Below are 20,163 nucleotides of genomic sequence, written 5' to 3' on the forward strand. Positions count from 1 at the left end.
TATTTGGTTCTCGAGCCCTTGAATTGATGCTTGTTGATTATTCAATGCTACCTCAATATTTTGAAAGTAGGTTTCTGACACCGAGATAAACTTTGTTAACATCTCCTCGAGGTTCGGCTTTTTGTCTTACTGGTAAGGTTATTGTTGGAAGCTCGAAGGGAGTTGTGCTCTTTGATTTCCTTGACCACCCTAAGAGAAATTGGGATGGTTCCTCCAACCTGCATTATAGTAATTACTATAAGGGTTATTTTGAGGCCTAGAATTGTTACCCATATAATTGATTTTTCGTTCTCTGTGCTAGGAGCGAAGGGTAAACATTCTAGATTATTTATTCCTCATCCATTTGTATCGCATTGCATCACCGGATGTACCTGCGCTGAAACATAGAAGCCATCAATTTTTTATTTAATTGTTCTACCTGATTTGATAACATGGTGACTGCATCTAAGTTGAAAACATCGGCTACTTTCACCGGCTTCATCCTCATAACTTGCCACTGATAATTATTCAGTGCCATCTTTTCTATAAATTCATAAGCCATTTCGGGTGTTTTATTATTCAGAGTACCACCAGCTATTGCGTCAATTAACTGCCTTGTTGAGGGATTCAAACCGTTGTAGAAGGTTTGAACTTGTAGCCATAGAGGTAACCTATAGTGAGGGCACCATCTCAATAAATCCTTATACCTCTCTCATGCATCATATAGAGTATCTAAATTGATCTGCATAAAGGAGGAGATATCATTCCTCAACTTGGCTGTCTTAGCCGGTGGAAATTACTTCAGAAGGAACTTATCGGTCATTTGAGCCCATGTAGTAATGGAACCTCGTGGTAAAGAATTTAACCAATGTTTAGCTTTGTTCTTCAGTGAGAAAAGAAATAACCGTAAACGAATGGCATTGTCAGTGACGCCATTAATGTTGAAAGTATCGTAGATTTCCACGAAATTAGCCAAATGAGTATTTGGATCTTTGTCTTGCAAACCATCGAACTGAATAAACTGTTGTACCATATGAATAGTGTTCAGCTTCAGTTCGAAATTATTTACAGCAATGGTGGGTCTCAGAATACTCAATTCAACCCTAGTTAGAGTGGGTTTGGCATAGTCATACATAGTACGAGGAACAAGATCTGGAACTACACCAACTGCGGGAGGTAGCTGACTATTCTATTTATCACCCATTTCCTTAGTAATAATAATTTCCTCTTGTTCGTCTACTATATTCTCTTGAATCTGTCTTGCTTCTCTACGGTTTCTACAAGCTGTACTTTCAATTTCACTATCAAATAACAATGGTCCATACGGGTTTCTTCTAGTCATAAACTAAAGGAACCTGCCAGAAACAAATAAAAGAGAAATTAGAACGTAAAAATTGAACTAAAAGAATAAATAAATTAATAAAAATGGCTAAATTAATAAAAATAAAGTGTTCCTAATATTTTATTCCCCAGCAACGGCGCCAAAAACTTGATGGTCACTAAACTAACTATAAATACGACAAAGGCAAGCGCACCTATCGAACAATAATATAGTTATGGTGAGTAGAGAATATCGTATCCACGAGGACTAAAAGTATTAGCAATTATTGTTTTTCTATAATTTAGCCGACAATTTGGGGTGATGTGCTTTAATCTAAATTTACTAAACTAATTTAACTAAGAACGCAACAGAGAATGAATCAAAGAAATAATAAAAAAATTAACCAATGAGATAGACAATACCCAGGAAAGAATCCACTTAGACTTCACCTTTTATTATGAATCTGAATTAAACGATTTATTCACTTGTGTCTTGATCCATGGAAATCCCTAAATTATGTTAATATCTCTTTCGAGAGTAAGAACAACTGACTTTAGGTTGATTAATTGAAATATCTTTCTAATTAAAACCCTTATCATTGCATTAACTTGATCTATGGATTCCCCTATTAGATTTGACTCTAATTTGTTATATTTATGTCGTCCTATTTTTAGGATTGCATGTAACTCCACTCAATTATGCTATATCTACTCTTAAGCAGGGACTTTTGCTCCACTAAATTAAGCAAATTAAACATGAATTAATATCCCAGAAATATTAAAACAAGAAATAAGCATACATAATTGAGAACAAGAATCAAGTATTTATTGCGTAAAAATAGACATTAAATAAAAGGATTCATCATAGGTTTCATCCTCCTTAGGCATCTAGGGAATTAATTCATGATCCTAAATAGAAACATCTCAAAATCAGAATAACCACAAGACATAAAGAAACTTAATAAAACTTCAAAAGAAATTAAAGGGAGATCTTCAATCTTGATAGAGATCTGCTTCCGAGTTGGTTCCAATGGCGTTCTTCGAGTGTGTTTTTGATCTTCTCTGATTGACCCATTATGTCTTCTTCTAATGGGTATTTATAGACTTTAGAATGCCCAGAAAGCCTAAAAATTGGGATTTTTCACGTATTTGGGAAGCAAGGTGCGAAATCGACATGGGCTGGCACATTGGTGTGTGTCCAACCTATATGGCTCACACGAGCATGTGTACAGCCCGTATGGAAATGCCCAGGCCGCGCGGCTCCTGAAAACAACTCTATTTGTCCGATTTTGGCTCATTTTTCGCTCTTTTCACTCCCAAATGCTCTCCTAAGTATAGAAACATGAATTTAAAGTATTAGAAGCATCAAATTCACTAATTTGCATAATTAATCATCCAAAAACGTATTAAGAATTAGATTAAAATATGTTACTTTTATAGCTTATCAATAATCATCTACCAGTTCCATCTTCGTACATTTTCATGTATTTGAGGAAATTGGAAACTTGTAGAATAATTTTGACATCACCTTTCCACAATGGAGAGCTATTTTTGCACTGATCTTTCGTCTCATTTGTTCCGGCTTCACACTCTTATTAAATCTCATCCCTACTTTTTGCCAACCTTTAAATACACAACCAACGTCACTTCTATAATTGCCCCGTCGAAAATAATGTACACAAAAAATAACGAGTTATACATCTTTAAAACAATTTTTGTCTCATCTTCTACTAAACCCAAAACTTTCTCTTTCTTTTTTTTTTCTTTTCCGGTTGAAGACTTACAACAATGCTCAACAAAAACCAGTATATGTAAGGGTTGGTGCCACCAAAGACCCTGGCAGCACCAAAAAAAAATTCAATTTAAAATTGAATTTCTGCCACCGATGCCACAAATGGTAATGTAGGTAGAAAAAAAAAATCACTTTCTGCCACCGGTGCCACTGGTGCCCCGCCAATGGTAATGTAGGTAAAAAAAAAAACCATTTTTTTTGCCACCGATGTTGCCAATGGAAATAGAGGGACCAAAAAAATTAATTTTTTTAAATCAGTGTACAATCTTCTTAAATGGTAACGTTATATCTACGGCACTAATTTTGAAAACGAATTTTTTTGTTCTTTTACAAATTGTTATTTGAAATTTACTATTGATTCTCTTAGCATCTTCGAAGAGGAACAATCTATGGAGCAGCAAAGAAACGAGGCAACTGAGCGTTTGCTTTCCAGACAAGGACACCCCAACCTTGTTTACAATGAGGAAAATGGTGGTGTTGGTGTCGGGGATGAAGGGTTGGTGACTGTTTCCAATTTTACCAGCATTCTTGGTCTTAGCACCCTTACGGCTGCTTGCATTACCTTTGGTTTTGGCTGTGCCGTACGTGCCTTTTCGTTGAACTGTTCTTTTAACAGTTTTAAAAATGATGGAACTTACTAATTTCTTGGATTGCATGGCAGATAGGATATTCATCGCCTACTCAATCTTCAATCATGGAAGACTTGGGACTTTCTGTGGCTGAGGTTAAACAACCCATCCACTATTTATGTTCCGATTTTTAAGAGGTTTCAATTTGACAGCCAGTTCTCTGTTTCTGCAGTTCTCACTTTTTGGTTCAATTCTAAGTATTGGATCACTAATAGGTGCTGCAATAAGTGGGAAGATAACAGATTTGTTTGGTCGGAAAATGGTAAGCCTTCTCAAGAATTATTGAATATTAATTTGCTAAAATCTTACAAACTAGCTCCCATGTCTCGAACCAGACCATGTGGATCTTGAATTTGTTCTACATCGGTGGATGGCTTGCCATAGCATTTACAAAGGTTTCAGCTCTTCTGCTTATTCTTTCATAAGCTTTTCTTTACGACATGCTCGAGTTATGTACAAAGTCGGATATAAAGTTGCATTGGTTTTTTTCCATCACAATGCTAACTAGGATCCTGGCTGTAAGGCAATGATGGATCCATTAGAGGATTTTCAGGATTATTTAAGCTGTCATGATCAATTTAATATTGCTTGCTTTCATTTGTTTTCAAAAGGCCCCTTCGTTGCTTAACCTTGGAAGACTATCACTAGGATTCACAAATGGAATTTCCAATTACTTGGTAACTCATTTGAAGTCTGCTTTGATACATTTTCTTTTATCCATTAGTTGTGAAATGTTGAATTACAATGGATTACCATTTCGATCTCAAACAGGCGTCCATCTACGTTGCAGAAATAACAACAAAGAATGTCAGGGGAAGGTTTACAATCATAGTGCAGGTCATTAATCAAACATTGCCTGTAATGCACTTATTGGCTCATGGTTCTTATACTACTTGTTCTGCAGCTTTTAACTGGTTGGGGTGCGTCGTTCATGTTTGTTGTTGGTTCCTTTGTCCATTGGCGCACATTGGCTCTGTTAGGTAACTAGAACTTCCTGAATTGCATTGGAAATTGGTTAGGCAATCAGATAGTTTTGTAACAGTTATTGAATGATTTTACATACAGCCACGATTCCCGGTCTGCTTCAACTCCTACTTCTCTTCTTCATACCAGAATCTCCTCAATGGCTGGTGAGTACAATTCGAGTTTCTCTTAAATTTTACAGCTACGATTCGGTGCCTATCTTAAAGGCTCAAGTAAAAAGAAAACAGAAAATCTCATTACTAACCAGCAAGATATTGTCCGTTTTGTTATGGAAATGTCTAGTTTTGTCCTACAGCTACCAAATGGCTTTGAGTTTCTACAAATATATCATAGCAGATCATCATGAGTTTTCTATTTTGGTTGAAATCTCCTCTGTGATATATAGCCACTGAGAATATTTCTGTGCAGGCAAAAGTTGGTCGTGAGAAAGAGCTTGAAGCCGCTTTGTTGTACCTCAGGGGAGATAAAGCTGATATTTCTCATGAAGCAACTGAAATAAAAGTAACCTTTGTGTTTTTTTCTTAGGAAAAAAGTATAAACTTTTATAATGGTTCAATTTCTGCTTGTCTGAGCTTATCTTTTTACAGGATTATGTGGAATCTCTTAAAAGTTTCTCGAGTGAAGGAATTTTAGACATATTTCAAAAGCAGTATGTTCGGCCATTACTTGTAAGACACGTAACTTGGTTGAAATTGATCAATTTCTCTATATTTGCTATATAATCCATTGATATATCTCTTGTTTTCCTTAAAGACTGTTGCTGGAGTGTTGGTCCTGATGAATTTGGGAGGAATCAATGCGCTTGCATATTATTCTGGTGCTATTTTTGTCTCAGCTGGTAATATTACTGGTCTTAACAATCTCCATAGCACTTCAAGAAAATTTATGAATAGTTCAACTACATTAAGTTCTATTTTATGACAATTGAAAGGTGTATCTAGCATGGTTGGGCTCATCACAGTAGCTGCTACTCAGGTTTGCTTCACTGTCATTTTGGATAGCAAAATTCTCCATTGATGAGATGATGTCTCAGTAACTAAAGAAATGTTCTGTTTTACAGACAGTAATTGGTATTTTGGGTGCAACCTTAATTGATAAATTAGGAAGACGACCACTCCTACTGGTTAGCCAAGGATAAAATTTTTGTAATGATCTGCCAAGTAAAATGCATTATTACTGAACAATGATTTAACTGTGTCAATCAGGTTTCATCAGCTGGATTATGCTTTAGTAGCTTCCTCATAGGAGTATCATTCTTCTTAAAGGTACTAATGTTTCATCACCCTCGCGTATGCTTACATCTTAAGATAGTTCTATTTCCCTCACAAGTACCTATGACGTCTCCCTCAGTTTGAATCAATGTAAGCGTAAGCAAGGGGATATCGTGCAATGATGCAGGAGAAACATTCGAAGCCCGCTCATTATAACTAAACGTGCCTTTATTTTCCCCCAGATGATATTATTACTGCATTTCACTATGTCCTAACATATCAAATACAATGATCAATATTGAGCAGGATTTTAATTGGTGGGATCAAGGTAGTCCTATTGTGGCATTCATTGGCGTATTGGCAAGTCATCCATTTTCCCCTTCCATTCTGTTTTTCTCCCCTTTTCCTTTAGCAATTCTAAATATTGGATAATGCTTTCAGATGTACATGGGCTCATATGCACTTGGCGGAGTACTACCATTGCTATTACTATCAGAGGTCTGCAAATTGTGTTCCGTGTTGCTCCAACTCTTCATTTTTCTTGAAGTAACCATATTCGACACCTGTGTCCAACCATATCCAGACATGGGTATAAGGATACCAAAAGCCTTTCAAATAAATGAAAAAAACTACTAAAATTTGAGTATACCTACGTCGGATACACGTCAACACCCGACACTCACACTTCACTCTAAGTAACATAGGTGTTTGCCTTTGTTTACTTATTCGGTCATCCATTTTTGCATCATATTGAAATATATTTACTTCTGCCACAGTTATTTCCAATAAATGTAAAAGGTTCAGCAGGAAGCATCTGTAATCTTATGGGCAATTTCACTGGTTGGCTTGTCGCTTACTACTTCAACTTCCTAATTGAATGGAGCTCAACAGGTGATTGATGCCTATTCATTTTTTTCATAATATTTCTCAAGCTTTTTGACCTTAACAACCACTGCATTTCTTTTGCCATTGTTTCAGGAATATTCTTTATATTTTCAGCCTTTAGCTTTGCAAATTTCATCCTAACAGCAACAATGGTACCCGAGACTAAAGGACGAACAGTGGAGGAAATACGAGCATCAATTACTCATTCTTCAGATTGAAATAGCAATTTGATTTAAATGTTGATCACTCTAGCTGCTGGTGTTACTAGACAGTAATGTTGGTAATAATAATATTTTATTACTAAGTAATAATTAATAATTATTGATCAAATAATTGGATTATAAAGACAACTTTTGTAGGTATAACTTTATGTAAAGTTGTATTGTAAAACAACACAATCCAAGGATATCTCATCAAAAGATATATATTTATGAAAGAGTATATCATGAAAAGATACACTTATTAGATGTCTAGATAAATGACTTTTCTATTAGTCAAGTTTACAATTCTGTTTGGAGTGTTCAAGGTTTTTTTTCTTTTTTCTTTTTTTATCTTGGAAGTGATCTGCACGCCTCAAAGCAATTATATTTTAAAAAAAATTATTTTTTATTTTTTTCTTGTTTCAATTTTATTATTTATTTTTTCTAACCATTTTAAGATTTTTATATCATGCCTTTCTTATAAGAATTTAATACATAAAGAAAGAATAATGGTTTATTGCCCTGATATATGCTTTAAGATTAATGTTAAAACAATAAATATTCTATATATGGTTATAAATTACAAGTGTTGTTCGTTATTTGATTATAATACAAGTAAACTAGTTGTTTCATTTTGTTGCATAATTTTTTTATGTTATTTGGAATACAATTTATGAATTGATTGTAACACCCTATACTTGGTCCGATTGTTAAACCAGAGCTATAGAACTTCACATTAGTCACCTAAGTGACTCTACATTAACTCCCAATCTAACCTCCAACACACCAGCAGATAACAACATAGAATGTGCTTAAGTTATTAATGTGCAGCAGAATGACAAATAAGTACTTACAGCAAAACTCTATTAACTAGCTCGCATACAAATAAGGGTTCACATACTTGTGGGGGTTTCGCATACAAAAAAAAAGAAGTTAAGTTTTCTCATGCATAATTGAGGGTTCATAGATAAGTGTAAACAAAAGTAAAATATGCACAAAAATAAGACAACTCAAGCTTGCGAACTCACTTTGCAGGCTTTTGGGTTCACAACAGCAGAATGATGCGAACATACTTCACTAAATTAACAACTTTACATGGTAGCACAAAAGGAATTAGAAAAAATGAATTAACAATATGCAAACACTAAGTTTTTACAAATCCAATCACATCTTAGGGCATAATATTTCATTTTCTAACATAGGGGTTCGCATGTAACACCTTATACCCGGTTTGATCACCTGACCTGAGCTATAAGGTATTACAACTGTAAAACATCAATGTTATTCACTATCTCAACATAAATGATTAAACACTTCTTAACATAGTATAATTACAATCATTCAATGACAATCCATCATAATCGAGCATAAGAAGTTATTAAAACAGGCCAGAAACAAATCTGGACTAATTTGAAACATTTACAAAAATTCAGGTGAAAAGTGAAAACAGGGGTTACACGGTCTTAAGGTCACATGGCCGTGTAACAAGGTTAAGACTGTGTGACCCCATAACATGGTCGTGTGTCTAACCGTGTAATAAAATTAAGTCGTGTACTCCTGAGACACACGATCGTGTGCCTAGGCCATGTAACTAATTGTTGTCGTATAGACAAACCTGTACCAAAATTAAACAAACCACATGGTCGTGTCATGAAACTATGTGGGGCACGCGCCCGTGTGGCAGACCGTGTCACAAGCCGTGCATGTGTGAAAGTGCCTTATAAAACAAGCAATTTCAACCTAAATTACTTAGACCACAAGTCATGCAATTGTCAGCCAACAACCTACATAAAATGTACCAAAACTTTTCAAAACATGCCAAATCACATTCAACTTAAGTGTCTAACCAATATGCCTTCATTGGCACCACAATTTAAACATAAGCATCAACCATCCAAACCTAAACAAAACTAGCTTTCCATACTTGTACATTCACCAAATCAACACCAATTACTAAATGCCAAAATCATCAATTGAAATTCACCAATTAGCTTATCATATAAATACCAATTTATAACATCCCAAAAATCAAGTTAGAAGAAATTGAGTTGTGAAATCAAGAGTAGTCATGTCTCGATTTTGAGTTGAGATTTTGGAAATTTTGAATAAGTAAATTGATTTGGTTCAGTGGCTAGATGTTCTAGTTATGTGTGTGAGGTTATGGGTTCGAATCCTATTTCTTGAAATTTTTCTATTTTTTATTAACCTCTTAGCTTTGGACATATGGGTTATAAGTTATTTTTGATCAATTGATGTTAAGAATGAACCTACTGGTTTAGTGGTTAAGTTTAAGTATACCTTTGGTCTTGTGTTCAAATTTTTGCGTATGCAATGGGGAAAATGTTTTTATGATATTCCGTAAATTAGTTTTGTTATGTTCTTTAAGAGGTTGATTAACTTCCTTCCCCATTCTTTTTCTTCAAAACATTCATTCTTCCCTTCTTTTGTTTTTGTTTTTCTTCACTCCAATTATATTTTTCTTTTCTCTCGTTCCGTTGATATGTTATTTGAATCTTTCCAAAATGTTACGCCAAATTCCCTTGTGCTATTAATCTTCAATCGAACTGTAAGTGTCCTCTCTGAAGTTGGTTTGTTTAAGTTGTGATAAACAAAGTTATGTTTCCTTTTTCTAAAGGGTAATTTTCTTATTCGCATAAGTTTTGTTAGGCAAAGATCTTAAGAGTGACGTTTCTTTAACGATTTAAGTTTCGTGTTTCAGTTTACGAGTAAAGGTAAGCGTCTAACTCCGTTTGAGATTTGGTGTTGAAGTTCTTCGACGTACTTCAGTTTAGATGTTAATTTAAGCGTTCTGTTTCGATGTCTAGGCCGTGTAACTCACAATTTACGAATTAGGACCACACGAGCAAGTGACATAGGCGTGATCCAGACCATGTGGAGTCACACAGGCCAGCTTTTTGGATCGTGTGAAACCACACTGGTGTGTGGGCCAATATTTGGGATTTTTTCCTTGGGCCACAAGCATCGTTCGAAACGAATGCAAGCCTACTGTAGGGTTTGTACAATCTGAATTAGGCTATATAACTTGATATCTGATGATGAACAACTTGTGATCTGTACGTATATTTTCTATGTTTGAACCTAATTAAGTAGGGTCAGTCAAAACGTAATGTTTCTTTTTTAAGGTATACGAACTATTTATGTACGATTTGTATTCTATTAAGTTTGATGGTACACCTCTACATTACTCTGTTTCTTAAGAACATGTGATATCTGAATATGTTGAATTGATTGGTACTGATTCTGATTTATAACCATGCATATGACTTCATGGAAAATATGATATTATTTGTTATTTTTTGATAATTTGTTTTATAACGCATGGACTCACATGCTTACTAACTCTATTACTGTACGATAGCATGACTTACATACTTATCACTCTGATTTTGTATATGCATGACATGACACATTGCTTGGAACTTGAGATGATGTGAAAGTGGGAAGTTTCTGGCAGTTTGATGATATGTATTAGCTGGTGGTTTATCCACGATTGTATTCTTGCAGCTTCGCTTCAATGTAGGGGCTTGATCACATATATCTAATCTGATAGTTTTAATTGCAAAATTCTAGTGGCACTGTCCACAGTTATCTGTTTGTGTGATTTGGTTGGACAAGTCCCAGGGGAACTCTATTTTGGTGTGTAGCGGAGTTGGGTAGGATGTTTTCTGATAAATTTGCATTCTGATTTGTTTTGAAAAATACTACATTTTCATAAAAATACATCCTCTACATAGCTTTATTCAGTTCTGCTATACTCTATTTTATTTTATTATGTTCTGCTCTATCTTGTTCTATTTGGGATTTTTGTTGTATTAGCATGATGGAAACCTTCCTGATACTCTGATCTGTTTTGTTCTGGTCTTATACTCGCTTTTAAGTTTTTTGTGTTACTTTGACTTATATGTTATGTTACGTTAATCGTAATTAATGTTGGCTATACAGTGGGCTTTATAGCTCACCTCTTGGTTTTATCTTAGTTCGTTCAAGTAAGGCTCTAACTTAGAACCGAACAGCGTGTGGGAGCTTGGATTGTTTTGCGATAGTGTAGAAATGTTTTTGATCTTTTGAGTTTGTAATTTGTTTCTGAGTTCGTCTTAATGTTTGCTAAATTCATTAGTAGTTGATCATTTCTAACGCGAAACTAAAAAATCACTCAAATAGATAAAACGGATTTCAGTTTTCAACCTTAAACTCCAAAAAGATTTTTCGCCATGAATCAAGTAAAGTTTTGAATGTTTTCTGGATAATTACTAAAATCAGTTTTCAATACGTTGGTGTAACTTGTCCAGATTCGGTTTAAACTTCTAGGCCGGGTTTGGCGTGTTACACAATTCAACAAATTAACAATGCATTATAGGTTTCAAACACCCATATGCCATTAAATATCAAACCAAACCAAAATACCATTAAGGATTTACATCAACAAACATATTTCATATTACAAATAGCACAAAACATGACAAAATGATCTTAAACATACATATACCAAAACCCTATTTACATGCCACTTATAACCAGACCAAAATAAACAAATAGCTACCGAAAAATTTGACGAATAGTGTGATCTCCAATGATGTTCCAATTGACAGCATGAATCTGACAATCTACAAAGAAGAAAACCAAAATAGGGTAAGCTTACATAAAGCTTAGTAAGTTCGTATAATTAAACAACACTTACCTATCATTTTAATCATACAATTTGAATATGGCATAACTAGAATTTCCAAGCCTCGTTCCACATTCCCTATCATACCACATGGTTAAACATGTATATACAACGTTGCAAGATACTAAGATTACTTGTTTCACATGCCAAAATTCATTACCATGTAATTGTACAACCATTTAATGCCATGAGATCCATTTTTGAACAGTTCATTAACTGTTTTGTCTGAATAATTATAGTAAATTAATTTCGGATACACGAGAAATTAATGCTCACAGAGGCTGGCAATCGGGACATTAACCAATACTCGATGCTGCTCATACAAGTTGACAAGAATCTATAAAAAATGTTAGATTCCAACCATCGGTATGGTATCCACCACCAGTATATAGTACCTGTGTAACACCCTATACCCAGCTTGGTCGCCAAGCCCTAATATCAGGATGCAATACCACCGTCTCATATCATACTCATAGTAAATTGTCACATTATTAAGAAATCATCCTCTTTACCAGTGATCTTATAAATTTTTAGTCAAACATATATCAATCATCATTAGAACATGTCAAACATACTTAAAATAAACTTATAATAATAATTAAACATGCATTAGGATCACTTAGCAAAATTTCTAAGACAATCATGTAGGTATTGATACTAGAACATGGGAATCGATATTTTCCTTAAGTGGTCTCAATACCACCTGGAAAATCGATACCAAATTTTCATTTTGTTTCTTGTCAAAAATCAAAACATAAGAAAATATAGATACAATTGAAAAAGTATCGATAAAATTACCTCGAGTATCAATAATCGTGATATGGTATCAATAACAATTTGTGATTCTGACTTCCTATACATTTCAAAATCACAGAGGTACCGTTTTTACAACACGAATATCCATACCCCTACTTCAAACCAATACAAATACAATATTTTTAGGAATATCAGTCATTCTCACTTATACCAATTCATCATGATATCATATTATCATCAAATAAACATCAAAATGGTCGTAATAATAGTCTCAAACATCGAAAATAAGTTTAAAATGTAATCAGCATAATACGATTCAATTCACAAAATCCTAAGAGCAATTAAGCTATGGAGCTTTCAAAACATCTTGAAAAATATCATTAAAAGTCTACCACATTTCCTTATTCCCAAAACATAAACAAATAACAATAACACCTACGAAAAAATGAAAACGTACTTGCTTGGATCACCTCTTGGAACCACACCGTTCACACCGACACTTAACTACCCTGCAAGGGTTTTAAGAAAGGAGTGCGTAAGCTTAACAAGCTCAGTGAATGCCTAGAACAACTACTATGCAAACAATTCATCAAGCATCAACAAAACAACTATATAGCACAACCTCAACAGTTCCAGCTCTAGTGTCATAATATACTTGTGCATTTTTTCTAGTTCATTAACATGGTAATCATATTCACTTTTAAGCATATATCACATTACATATATAATCACATAACATTTAAGAATATATCACAACACTCATATAATCACACAACACTCAAGCATATATTACAATACTTGTAGCATGTTTATAGATAAATTGCATAGCAACCACCTACTTATTTAGGCATACATCACAATACACATATATATATATTTTAAGATAATTTGACACTTGAGCTATGAAATATAAAAGTGAGCTTTATCATCACTCATCAGACATATGGATGTCCAACACATCACATAGACTCACAGAGTCAAACATGTCTCAAAAGTGAAGCACAAAGCTAACACTCTCCTTATTTCCCCTCACATGTCTCGTTGAATAGAGCTTAGCTCACATTCCCTTATCCTTCCAACATGTCCCAGGGCCTCAACACCCAAAATCACTGTACATGTAGTGAGTACTTACAATCCTATGGCATGCCAACTATATCCAACGATTTCAAGATCACAAGGCCAAAATATCTGAAATCCAACACATATCACTTACCGATTATCCGTGCATTATCATTTCATATTTGCATTTATAGCAAAACACTGTTACGAAGGTTTAAAATATACATAACAGGATACGAGTCACAAAGGCCCAACCCAAGCTCAAGAACGTGATAGGCTCAAATTACCACAAGGCCCAATAACGAGGTCAAAGGCCAGACAAATGTGTTCCAAACTAAATGGGACCATTCAGGAATTTGTTAGCAAGGCCTTAGATACGTACACGAAAGAAATAGAAAATCAAGATTCACTTTCTTGTTTTCAAGAAAATTAAGAAACCGAATCTTGGCCTAATTTTGCTGTTTGGAGCAATTTCAAGAATCAAGAAAATCAAGATTTCAAATCTTGGAAATCTTGGTCCAAGAAACCGAATCTTGCAGCCAAAGCGCATTGGATCTCCGTTACGAGCATCAACGAACCAATTTCAGTAGGAGATGGACTACAAGCCCAAGTTCTTGAAGGCAAGGCCCAATAAGAGGATTCCAAGCCCAACCAAGAAGTCAAACCATACTTAGTTGAAAATCAGGCCAAATTGTTAAAGTTGCCCAATTTGTAAAAATTTTAATTGTTTAAATATCTAGTTTAATTTTTAGACTTTAGGATTATTATATGTAAAAAAATTTGGCCCAAGCAGCCCATTAAAATGCCTTGGCCGAATTTCCCTCTTAATTTGTTAATTAGGTTTTTTTTAAGTTTTCCTAATGAGATTAGGAAATAGTTATAAGGCCTATTAATAGGCATGGCCTGCCACCCTTGTAACACACATTACAATTACATTAAAAATTTCAGATTTGTTTTGAGTGAAAATTCTCTTTGAGCTTTCTTTAGAAGTAGTTTTAACAATCTTTTTGATTGTGGGAGCCATCTTCAGCCTTCTTCTTGCCATTGATCTTCATTGGAGGGGAGATTAGAGCCGTTTGAAGGGAGTTGTGAAATCTTTCGATATTTCAAGGCTTTTTAGGACTTTATCTTTATTTCTTGCTGTTCATTCTTTCTTTTAAATTCTGCTTATGCCGATTTCTTTATCTCACTTATTTAAATTCTTTTATTGTGTTTCCAGCCACATTCAAACTTCAAGATCTGATTCGGAACTTCCTTGGACATAAAGAAACGTCTTTGAATCACAAAAATCCCTCTTTTCTTGCCGTCCAATCCCTAGAACTAGTTTCCATTGATTCTGCGATCTGTTTTTAATTTATTTGCTGTTTTGTGTTCTTTGATAGATTCGACTGATTGGAAGTTAATCTTGGGGCTCAATTTCGTGTTCTTGCCTTCCAAGAACATCTATTCATAAGTGTTTTGATTCTTGGTTATTCTTTATTAATTTGGGGATTTTAGTTTTCAGATCTAATTGATTCTAATTATTAAGTTTTGTTGTTTCGTTTTAGATCCAAACGTTTAGAGTTTTTGTAGGAGTTTCCCATGACTTGACAACTCGATCTTGGTCCGCACGCAAACCCTCTATCATTTGGTATCATATTTTGGGCGTTTTGGGTGTTCTTGGTTGATTTCTAAACTGATCTCTATTTTTTAAACTACAAATAGCAGTTTTACCCAGAAAACTTTTTGGAAAAAATTTCATTCGAGTGGGTAAACGTTTTCTGATTGATCTGAAATTTTACATCCATATTTGTGGAACTGTGATTGAATATAAAAAAAATATTTCCTGCAAAAAAACCAGTCGAAAAAGTCAAAAAAATTGAAGAAGACAAAATCTAATAAAAATTAAAAAAATAGCCAGCGGGTTGAGTTTGGTGCCCAAACTTTCTAGATAAAAAATTCAATATCTAAGGACATTCTAGTTTTAATTTTGTGATTTTTGGAGATCGAGAACACCTCGAACGAAGTTGTCAAGTTACTCCGCAGTTTTTTTTGGTTTTCTGGTTTCAGCAATTTTTATTGATTCTTAGCTGTAGGTTTTCATTTGTTTGTTTTTTATTCTCCCTTTACACTATCTAACACCTTCTTGTTTCTTGTGTTAGTAGGATTTTAAGGTGTGCACAATTCTTCCTCGATGCGACACAAATCAATTGGTGTCTCGTCAGTTTTTGGCATCCTAGTGCAAATTAGGATTCTTTGGTAGTTTCGGTTCATACACTTTCTAATGGGTTGATATAGACTCTACTAAAGAACTACAAGACTAAATTCTACCTCATTGAGAATTTGATTTTTCTTTTTGAGTGATTAACGGTGAGGTTTGCTAATTTTCCTTTTGAGTGTTGAGTGTTTGTTTTGCAGGTTCTTGAATAAAAAAAATGTCTGGAATTGGTCGAGTTGATAATGACCATAATGATGCATTTACAAAGTTCCAACAATAGTTAGATGAACAGGCGGCCTTACTTAGAACTTTGAGTGCTACTATCAATGAGGTGTGGTTGAATCAAGAGCCTCAATATCGAGACCCAATTAAAGAAGATGTGGATAACCAGCCTCCTGTTCATAGGCGCACTCCTCGATGTGTTCCTAGAACAGATAATGATTCTCATGATCGTGGGCAACCCTCTATGGCAAAACCAAAGTTCACAATTCCCTAATTTCGTGGTAAGAATGATCCAGAAGCTTATTGTGAATTGGAATCTAAGATTGAACTTATGTTTCGATATTATAAATGTCCGAATGATGAAAAGGTAGCATTAGCAACGCTGGAATTTTCAGATTATGCATTAAGTTGGTGGACTCAACTTGGGGTAGATTGTCATCGGAATTATGAAGGTGAGATTTTGACATAGGATGAGTTGAAACAAATTATGCGTAAAAGATTTATTCCACCTCATTACTATAGAGAGATTAAAACAAAGCGTAGAAGACTTGTTCAAGGTAGTAGGACGGTGGATGAATATTTTAAGGAGATGGAGATGCTCATTCAGAGAGCTAATGTGGAGGAGGATGAGGAAACAACTATGGTTCGATTTATTGATGGTTTGAACAGGCCGATAGCTAATACATTGAGGCTACAACTTACATTGATTTGGAAGAAGCAGTTCATAAAGCCATTAAGATCGAGCAACAATTAAAGGAACAAAGGTTTGGTTCCTTCTCTACTTCACAATATTACAGAGGTAACAATTCCAATTCTGATTTTAAAAGTTCAAAATCACCTTTTGTTACTAATAAGTCTTCTTTGAGTAATGGAAGTAAGCAATCAGATTGGAAAAAAGGGGCTGCTGTTAAAGCGCAAACACCTTCTAAGCAGCCCAATTTAGGTGATTCGAATGTGAAGAGAACTCGTGAGATTGAATGTTTTAAGTGCAAAGGGCATGGTCATTATAGTAGGGAATACCCTAACACGAGATTACTTCTTCTAAAAGATAATGGTGAGTACACTTCCGACTCTGATAAAACAGATCCATATATGCCAAAACTTGTGGATGACAGTGATATTGGCGAAGAGTTGGTTGAACCACCAAAAGAAGGGGACTTTGTTGATTTTCAATGCATTGTAGTTCACCGAACCCTTAACATCCAGATAAAATATGATGTTGAAACCAAAGGACCAATATTTTCCATTCTCGGTGTTTTATTAAAGGTAACTTATTCACTCGTTATTGATAGTGGGAGTTGCTCGAATGTAGTGAGCAGCTATTTGGTGGTTTCTTTAAAGTTGCCTTGTACCAAACACCCTAAGCCATATCACCTTCAGTGGCTTAATGAATGCTCCAAAGTTAAAGTTACGAAACAGTCCTTGGTCACTTTTAAACTTGGGAATTATAAGGATGAAGTATGATGTGATGTGGTCCCAATGCATGTGGCACACTTGTTCCTTGGACGGCCTTGGCAATTTGATCGCGATGTTACACACCAAGGTAAGCTTAATCGTTACTCCCTTGTGTTTAAAGGCCAAAAATTCACGTTTGCTCCTTTAAATCCCACTGATGTATATAAAGATCAAATGAAGATGATGAAATTTTGTGAGGGAGTAAGGGAGAAAGGACAAGTACAAAAGATAGAGAGAAAAGAGGCTAGTAGTGGAAAAAGTCAAAATCTAAAAAGCCCAATGGTGAGTGAATCCACAAGTGGTAAAATGAGAGAAAAAATTTGATGGGAACGAAAAAAGATGTGCAGAGAGCCCTACTCAATAAACAACCTTGTATCCTTGTGAAGTTTAGGCAAAATTATTTATCTTTATCTGACATTAACAAAAATTTGCCTAGTGTGTTTCAATGCCTTTTGCAGGATTATGAGGATGTTTTTAGTGAGGCACCTGAAGGTTTACCTCCTTTACGTGGGATAGAGCATCAAATTGACTTAGTACCCGGAGCTTCAATACGAAATCGACCAGCCTACAGATGCAATCCCGAGGAGACAAAGGAATTGCAAAGGCAAGTTGAGGAATTACTAGACAAAGGGTACATTCGTGAGAGCCTAAGCCCTTGTGCCGTTCCTGTCTTATTGGTACCAAAGAAAGATGGTACGTATCGAATGTGTATTGATTGCCGCCCAATCAACAAAATAATGGTAAAGTATCGACATCCAATTCCTAGACTTGATGATATGCTTGATGAATTACATGGTTTCATTATATTTACAAAAATTGATTTAAAAAGCGGTTATCATCAAATTTGAATGAGGGAAGGGGATGAATGGAAAACAACCTTTAAAACAAAATTTGGATTGTATGAATGGTTAGTTATGCCTTTCGGCCTTACTAATGCACCTAGTACATTTATGAGATTAATGAATCACGTTCTAAGGCTTCACTTGGGTAAATTTGTAGTAGTTATTTTGATGATATTTTAATTTACTCCAAGACATTAGATGATCATGTTTTTCATGTTAGAACCGTTTTGGATATTCTGCGAGTTGAAAAATTGTTTGCCAACATTGATAAATGCACATTCTGTTGTGATAAGCTAATATTCTTAGGTTTCATAGTTAGTGCTCAAGGTATTCATGTCGATGAGGACAAAGTCAAGGCAATCAAGGAGTGGCCGACTCCTAAATCGGTAACTGAGGTGAGATCTTTCCATGGTTTAGCTAGTTTTTATAGACGTTTTGTGAAAGATTTCTCTACTATTGCTGCCCCATTAACAGAGGTTATAAAGAAATCTGTGGGTTTCAAATGGGGTGAAACCCAAGAAAAGGCTTTTCAGATCCTAAAAGCTAAGTTATGTTCTGCTCCTCTTCTTAAATTACCTGATTTTACTAATACTTTTGAACTTGAGTGTGATGCTTCAGGAATTGGAATTGGCACCGTTTTAATGCAAGATAAGCAACCAATTGCTTATTTTAGTGAAAAATTGAATGGTGCACAATTAAACTACTCAGCTTATGACAAAGAAATGTTGGCATTGGTTCGTGCACTTCAAGTATGGCAACATTATTTGCTGCCTAATGAGTTTGTCATACATACAGATCATGAATCCCTTAAATGGTTAAAGGGACAAGGAAAGTTGAGTAAAAGGCATGCCCGATTGGTAGAATTCATTGAAACATTCCCTTATGTAATAAAATATAAATCAGTAAAGATAATGTAGTTGCAGATGCTTTGTCCAGACGATATGCTTTAATAACTACATTAAATGCTAAAGTCTTACGGTTTGAACATATTAAGGAGTTATATGATGATGATGCTGATTTCGGCAATATCTATAAGAATTGTGGACATACTACTTTTGAAAAGTTTTATCTTGTAGATGGCTTTCTTTTTCGTATAAACAGGTTGTGCATACCAAAGTGTTCCATGAGAGACTTATTGATTCATGAAGCCCATAGTGGAGGTTTAATAGGACATTTTAGAGTGGCCAAAACACTAGACATCTTGCAAGAACATTTCCATTGGCCACATATGAAGAAGGATGTCGAAAAGGTATGTTCCAAGTACATTACATGTAAACAAGCAAAATCTAAGGTAATGTCGCATGACCTTTACACTCCTTTACCGATTCCTACTTCACATTGAATAGACTTATCTATGGATTTTATTCTAGGTTTGTCTCAAACTAAGAAAGGAAGAGAGTATATTTTTTGTTGTTGACAGGTTTTCAAAGATGACACATTTTATTCCTTGTCACAAAACAGATGATGCTACACATGTGGCAGACTTATTTTTTAAAGAGGTGGTAAGACTTCATGGCATCCGTAAAACAATTGTTTCTGACAGAGATGTCAAATTCCTTAGCCACTTTTGGAAGGTATTGTGGGGTAAGCTTGGTACGAAATTACTTTATTCCACTACATGTCACCCCCAAACTGATGGCCAAACTAAAGTAGTTAATCGGATCTTAGGAACCTTGTTACGATCTGTTGTGGGAAAGAACATTAGAAATTGGGAAGAATGCCTACCATTTGTTGACTTTACATATAATAGATCTATTCATTCTACAACTTGTTATTCTCCATTTGAACTTGTTTATGGTTTTAACCCACTAACAGTACTTGATCTTGCGCCATTACCACTTGAACACATTGTTAATTTAGATGGCGAAGAGAAAGCTGAGTTGGAGAAATCCTTACATGAGAAGGCTAGGCAACGAATAGCTAAAACAAATGATGTCAACACCAA

General features: G+C 34.9%; 1 protein-coding gene and 1 non-coding gene across 9 annotated transcripts; both read left to right on the forward strand.

The window, feature by feature from the left end:
• The first annotated feature begins 647 nt into the window (after window positions 1-647).
• Window positions 648-754, forward strand: LOC121223896 (small nucleolar RNA R71). Its single transcript, XR_005921362.1, has one exon. It is a non-coding gene; the product is annotated as a small nucleolar RNA R71 (small nucleolar RNA).
• Window positions 755-3,007: 2,253 nt separating this feature from the next.
• On the forward strand, window positions 3,008-7,273 carry LOC107939621 (sugar transporter ERD6-like 15). Of its 8 annotated transcripts, none has more exons than XM_041104638.1 (19): window positions 3,008-3,196; window positions 3,459-3,672; window positions 3,753-3,815; window positions 3,893-3,982; window positions 4,056-4,115; window positions 4,332-4,397; window positions 4,492-4,557; window positions 4,625-4,700; window positions 4,786-4,850; window positions 5,113-5,205; window positions 5,292-5,372; window positions 5,458-5,542; window positions 5,636-5,679; window positions 5,765-5,827; window positions 5,910-5,969; window positions 6,222-6,275; window positions 6,357-6,413; window positions 6,692-6,806; window positions 6,894-7,273. In XM_041104638.1, exons 2-19 carry the CDS (start codon window positions 3,481-3,483, stop codon window positions 7,016-7,018), a joined length of 1,455 nt encoding a protein of 484 aa, XP_040960572.1. In that variant the 5' UTR covers window positions 3,008-3,196; window positions 3,459-3,480; the 3' UTR covers window positions 7,019-7,273. The 8 variants fall into 8 exon arrangements, with proteins under 8 accessions (XP_040960572.1, XP_040960575.1, XP_040960569.1 ...); XM_041104635.1 differs by having other exon boundaries at window positions 3,179-3,201; XM_041104640.1 differs by lacking the exon at window positions 3,008-3,196 and adding an exon at window positions 3,207-3,267.
• Window positions 7,274-20,163: the final 12,890 nt, after the last annotated feature.

This window comes from Gossypium hirsutum, chromosome D11 (genome assembly GCF_007990345.1).
Source record: "Gossypium hirsutum isolate 1008001.06 chromosome D11, Gossypium_hirsutum_v2.1, whole genome shotgun sequence".
In the NCBI taxonomy this organism is placed as follows: Eukaryota; Viridiplantae; Streptophyta; class Magnoliopsida; order Malvales; family Malvaceae; genus Gossypium; species Gossypium hirsutum.

Bases quoted from the DNA above. Each gene is read 5' to 3' on its own strand.
- LOC107939621 (XM_041104635.1), top strand. The intron at 4,398-4,491 runs GTAACTCATTTG...GATCTCAAACAG, and splicing joins ATGGAATTTCCAATTACTTG to GCGTCCATCTACGTTGCAGA. The intron at 5,970-6,221 runs GTACTAATGTTT...AATATTGAGCAG, and splicing joins GAGTATCATTCTTCTTAAAG to GATTTTAATTGGTGGGATCA.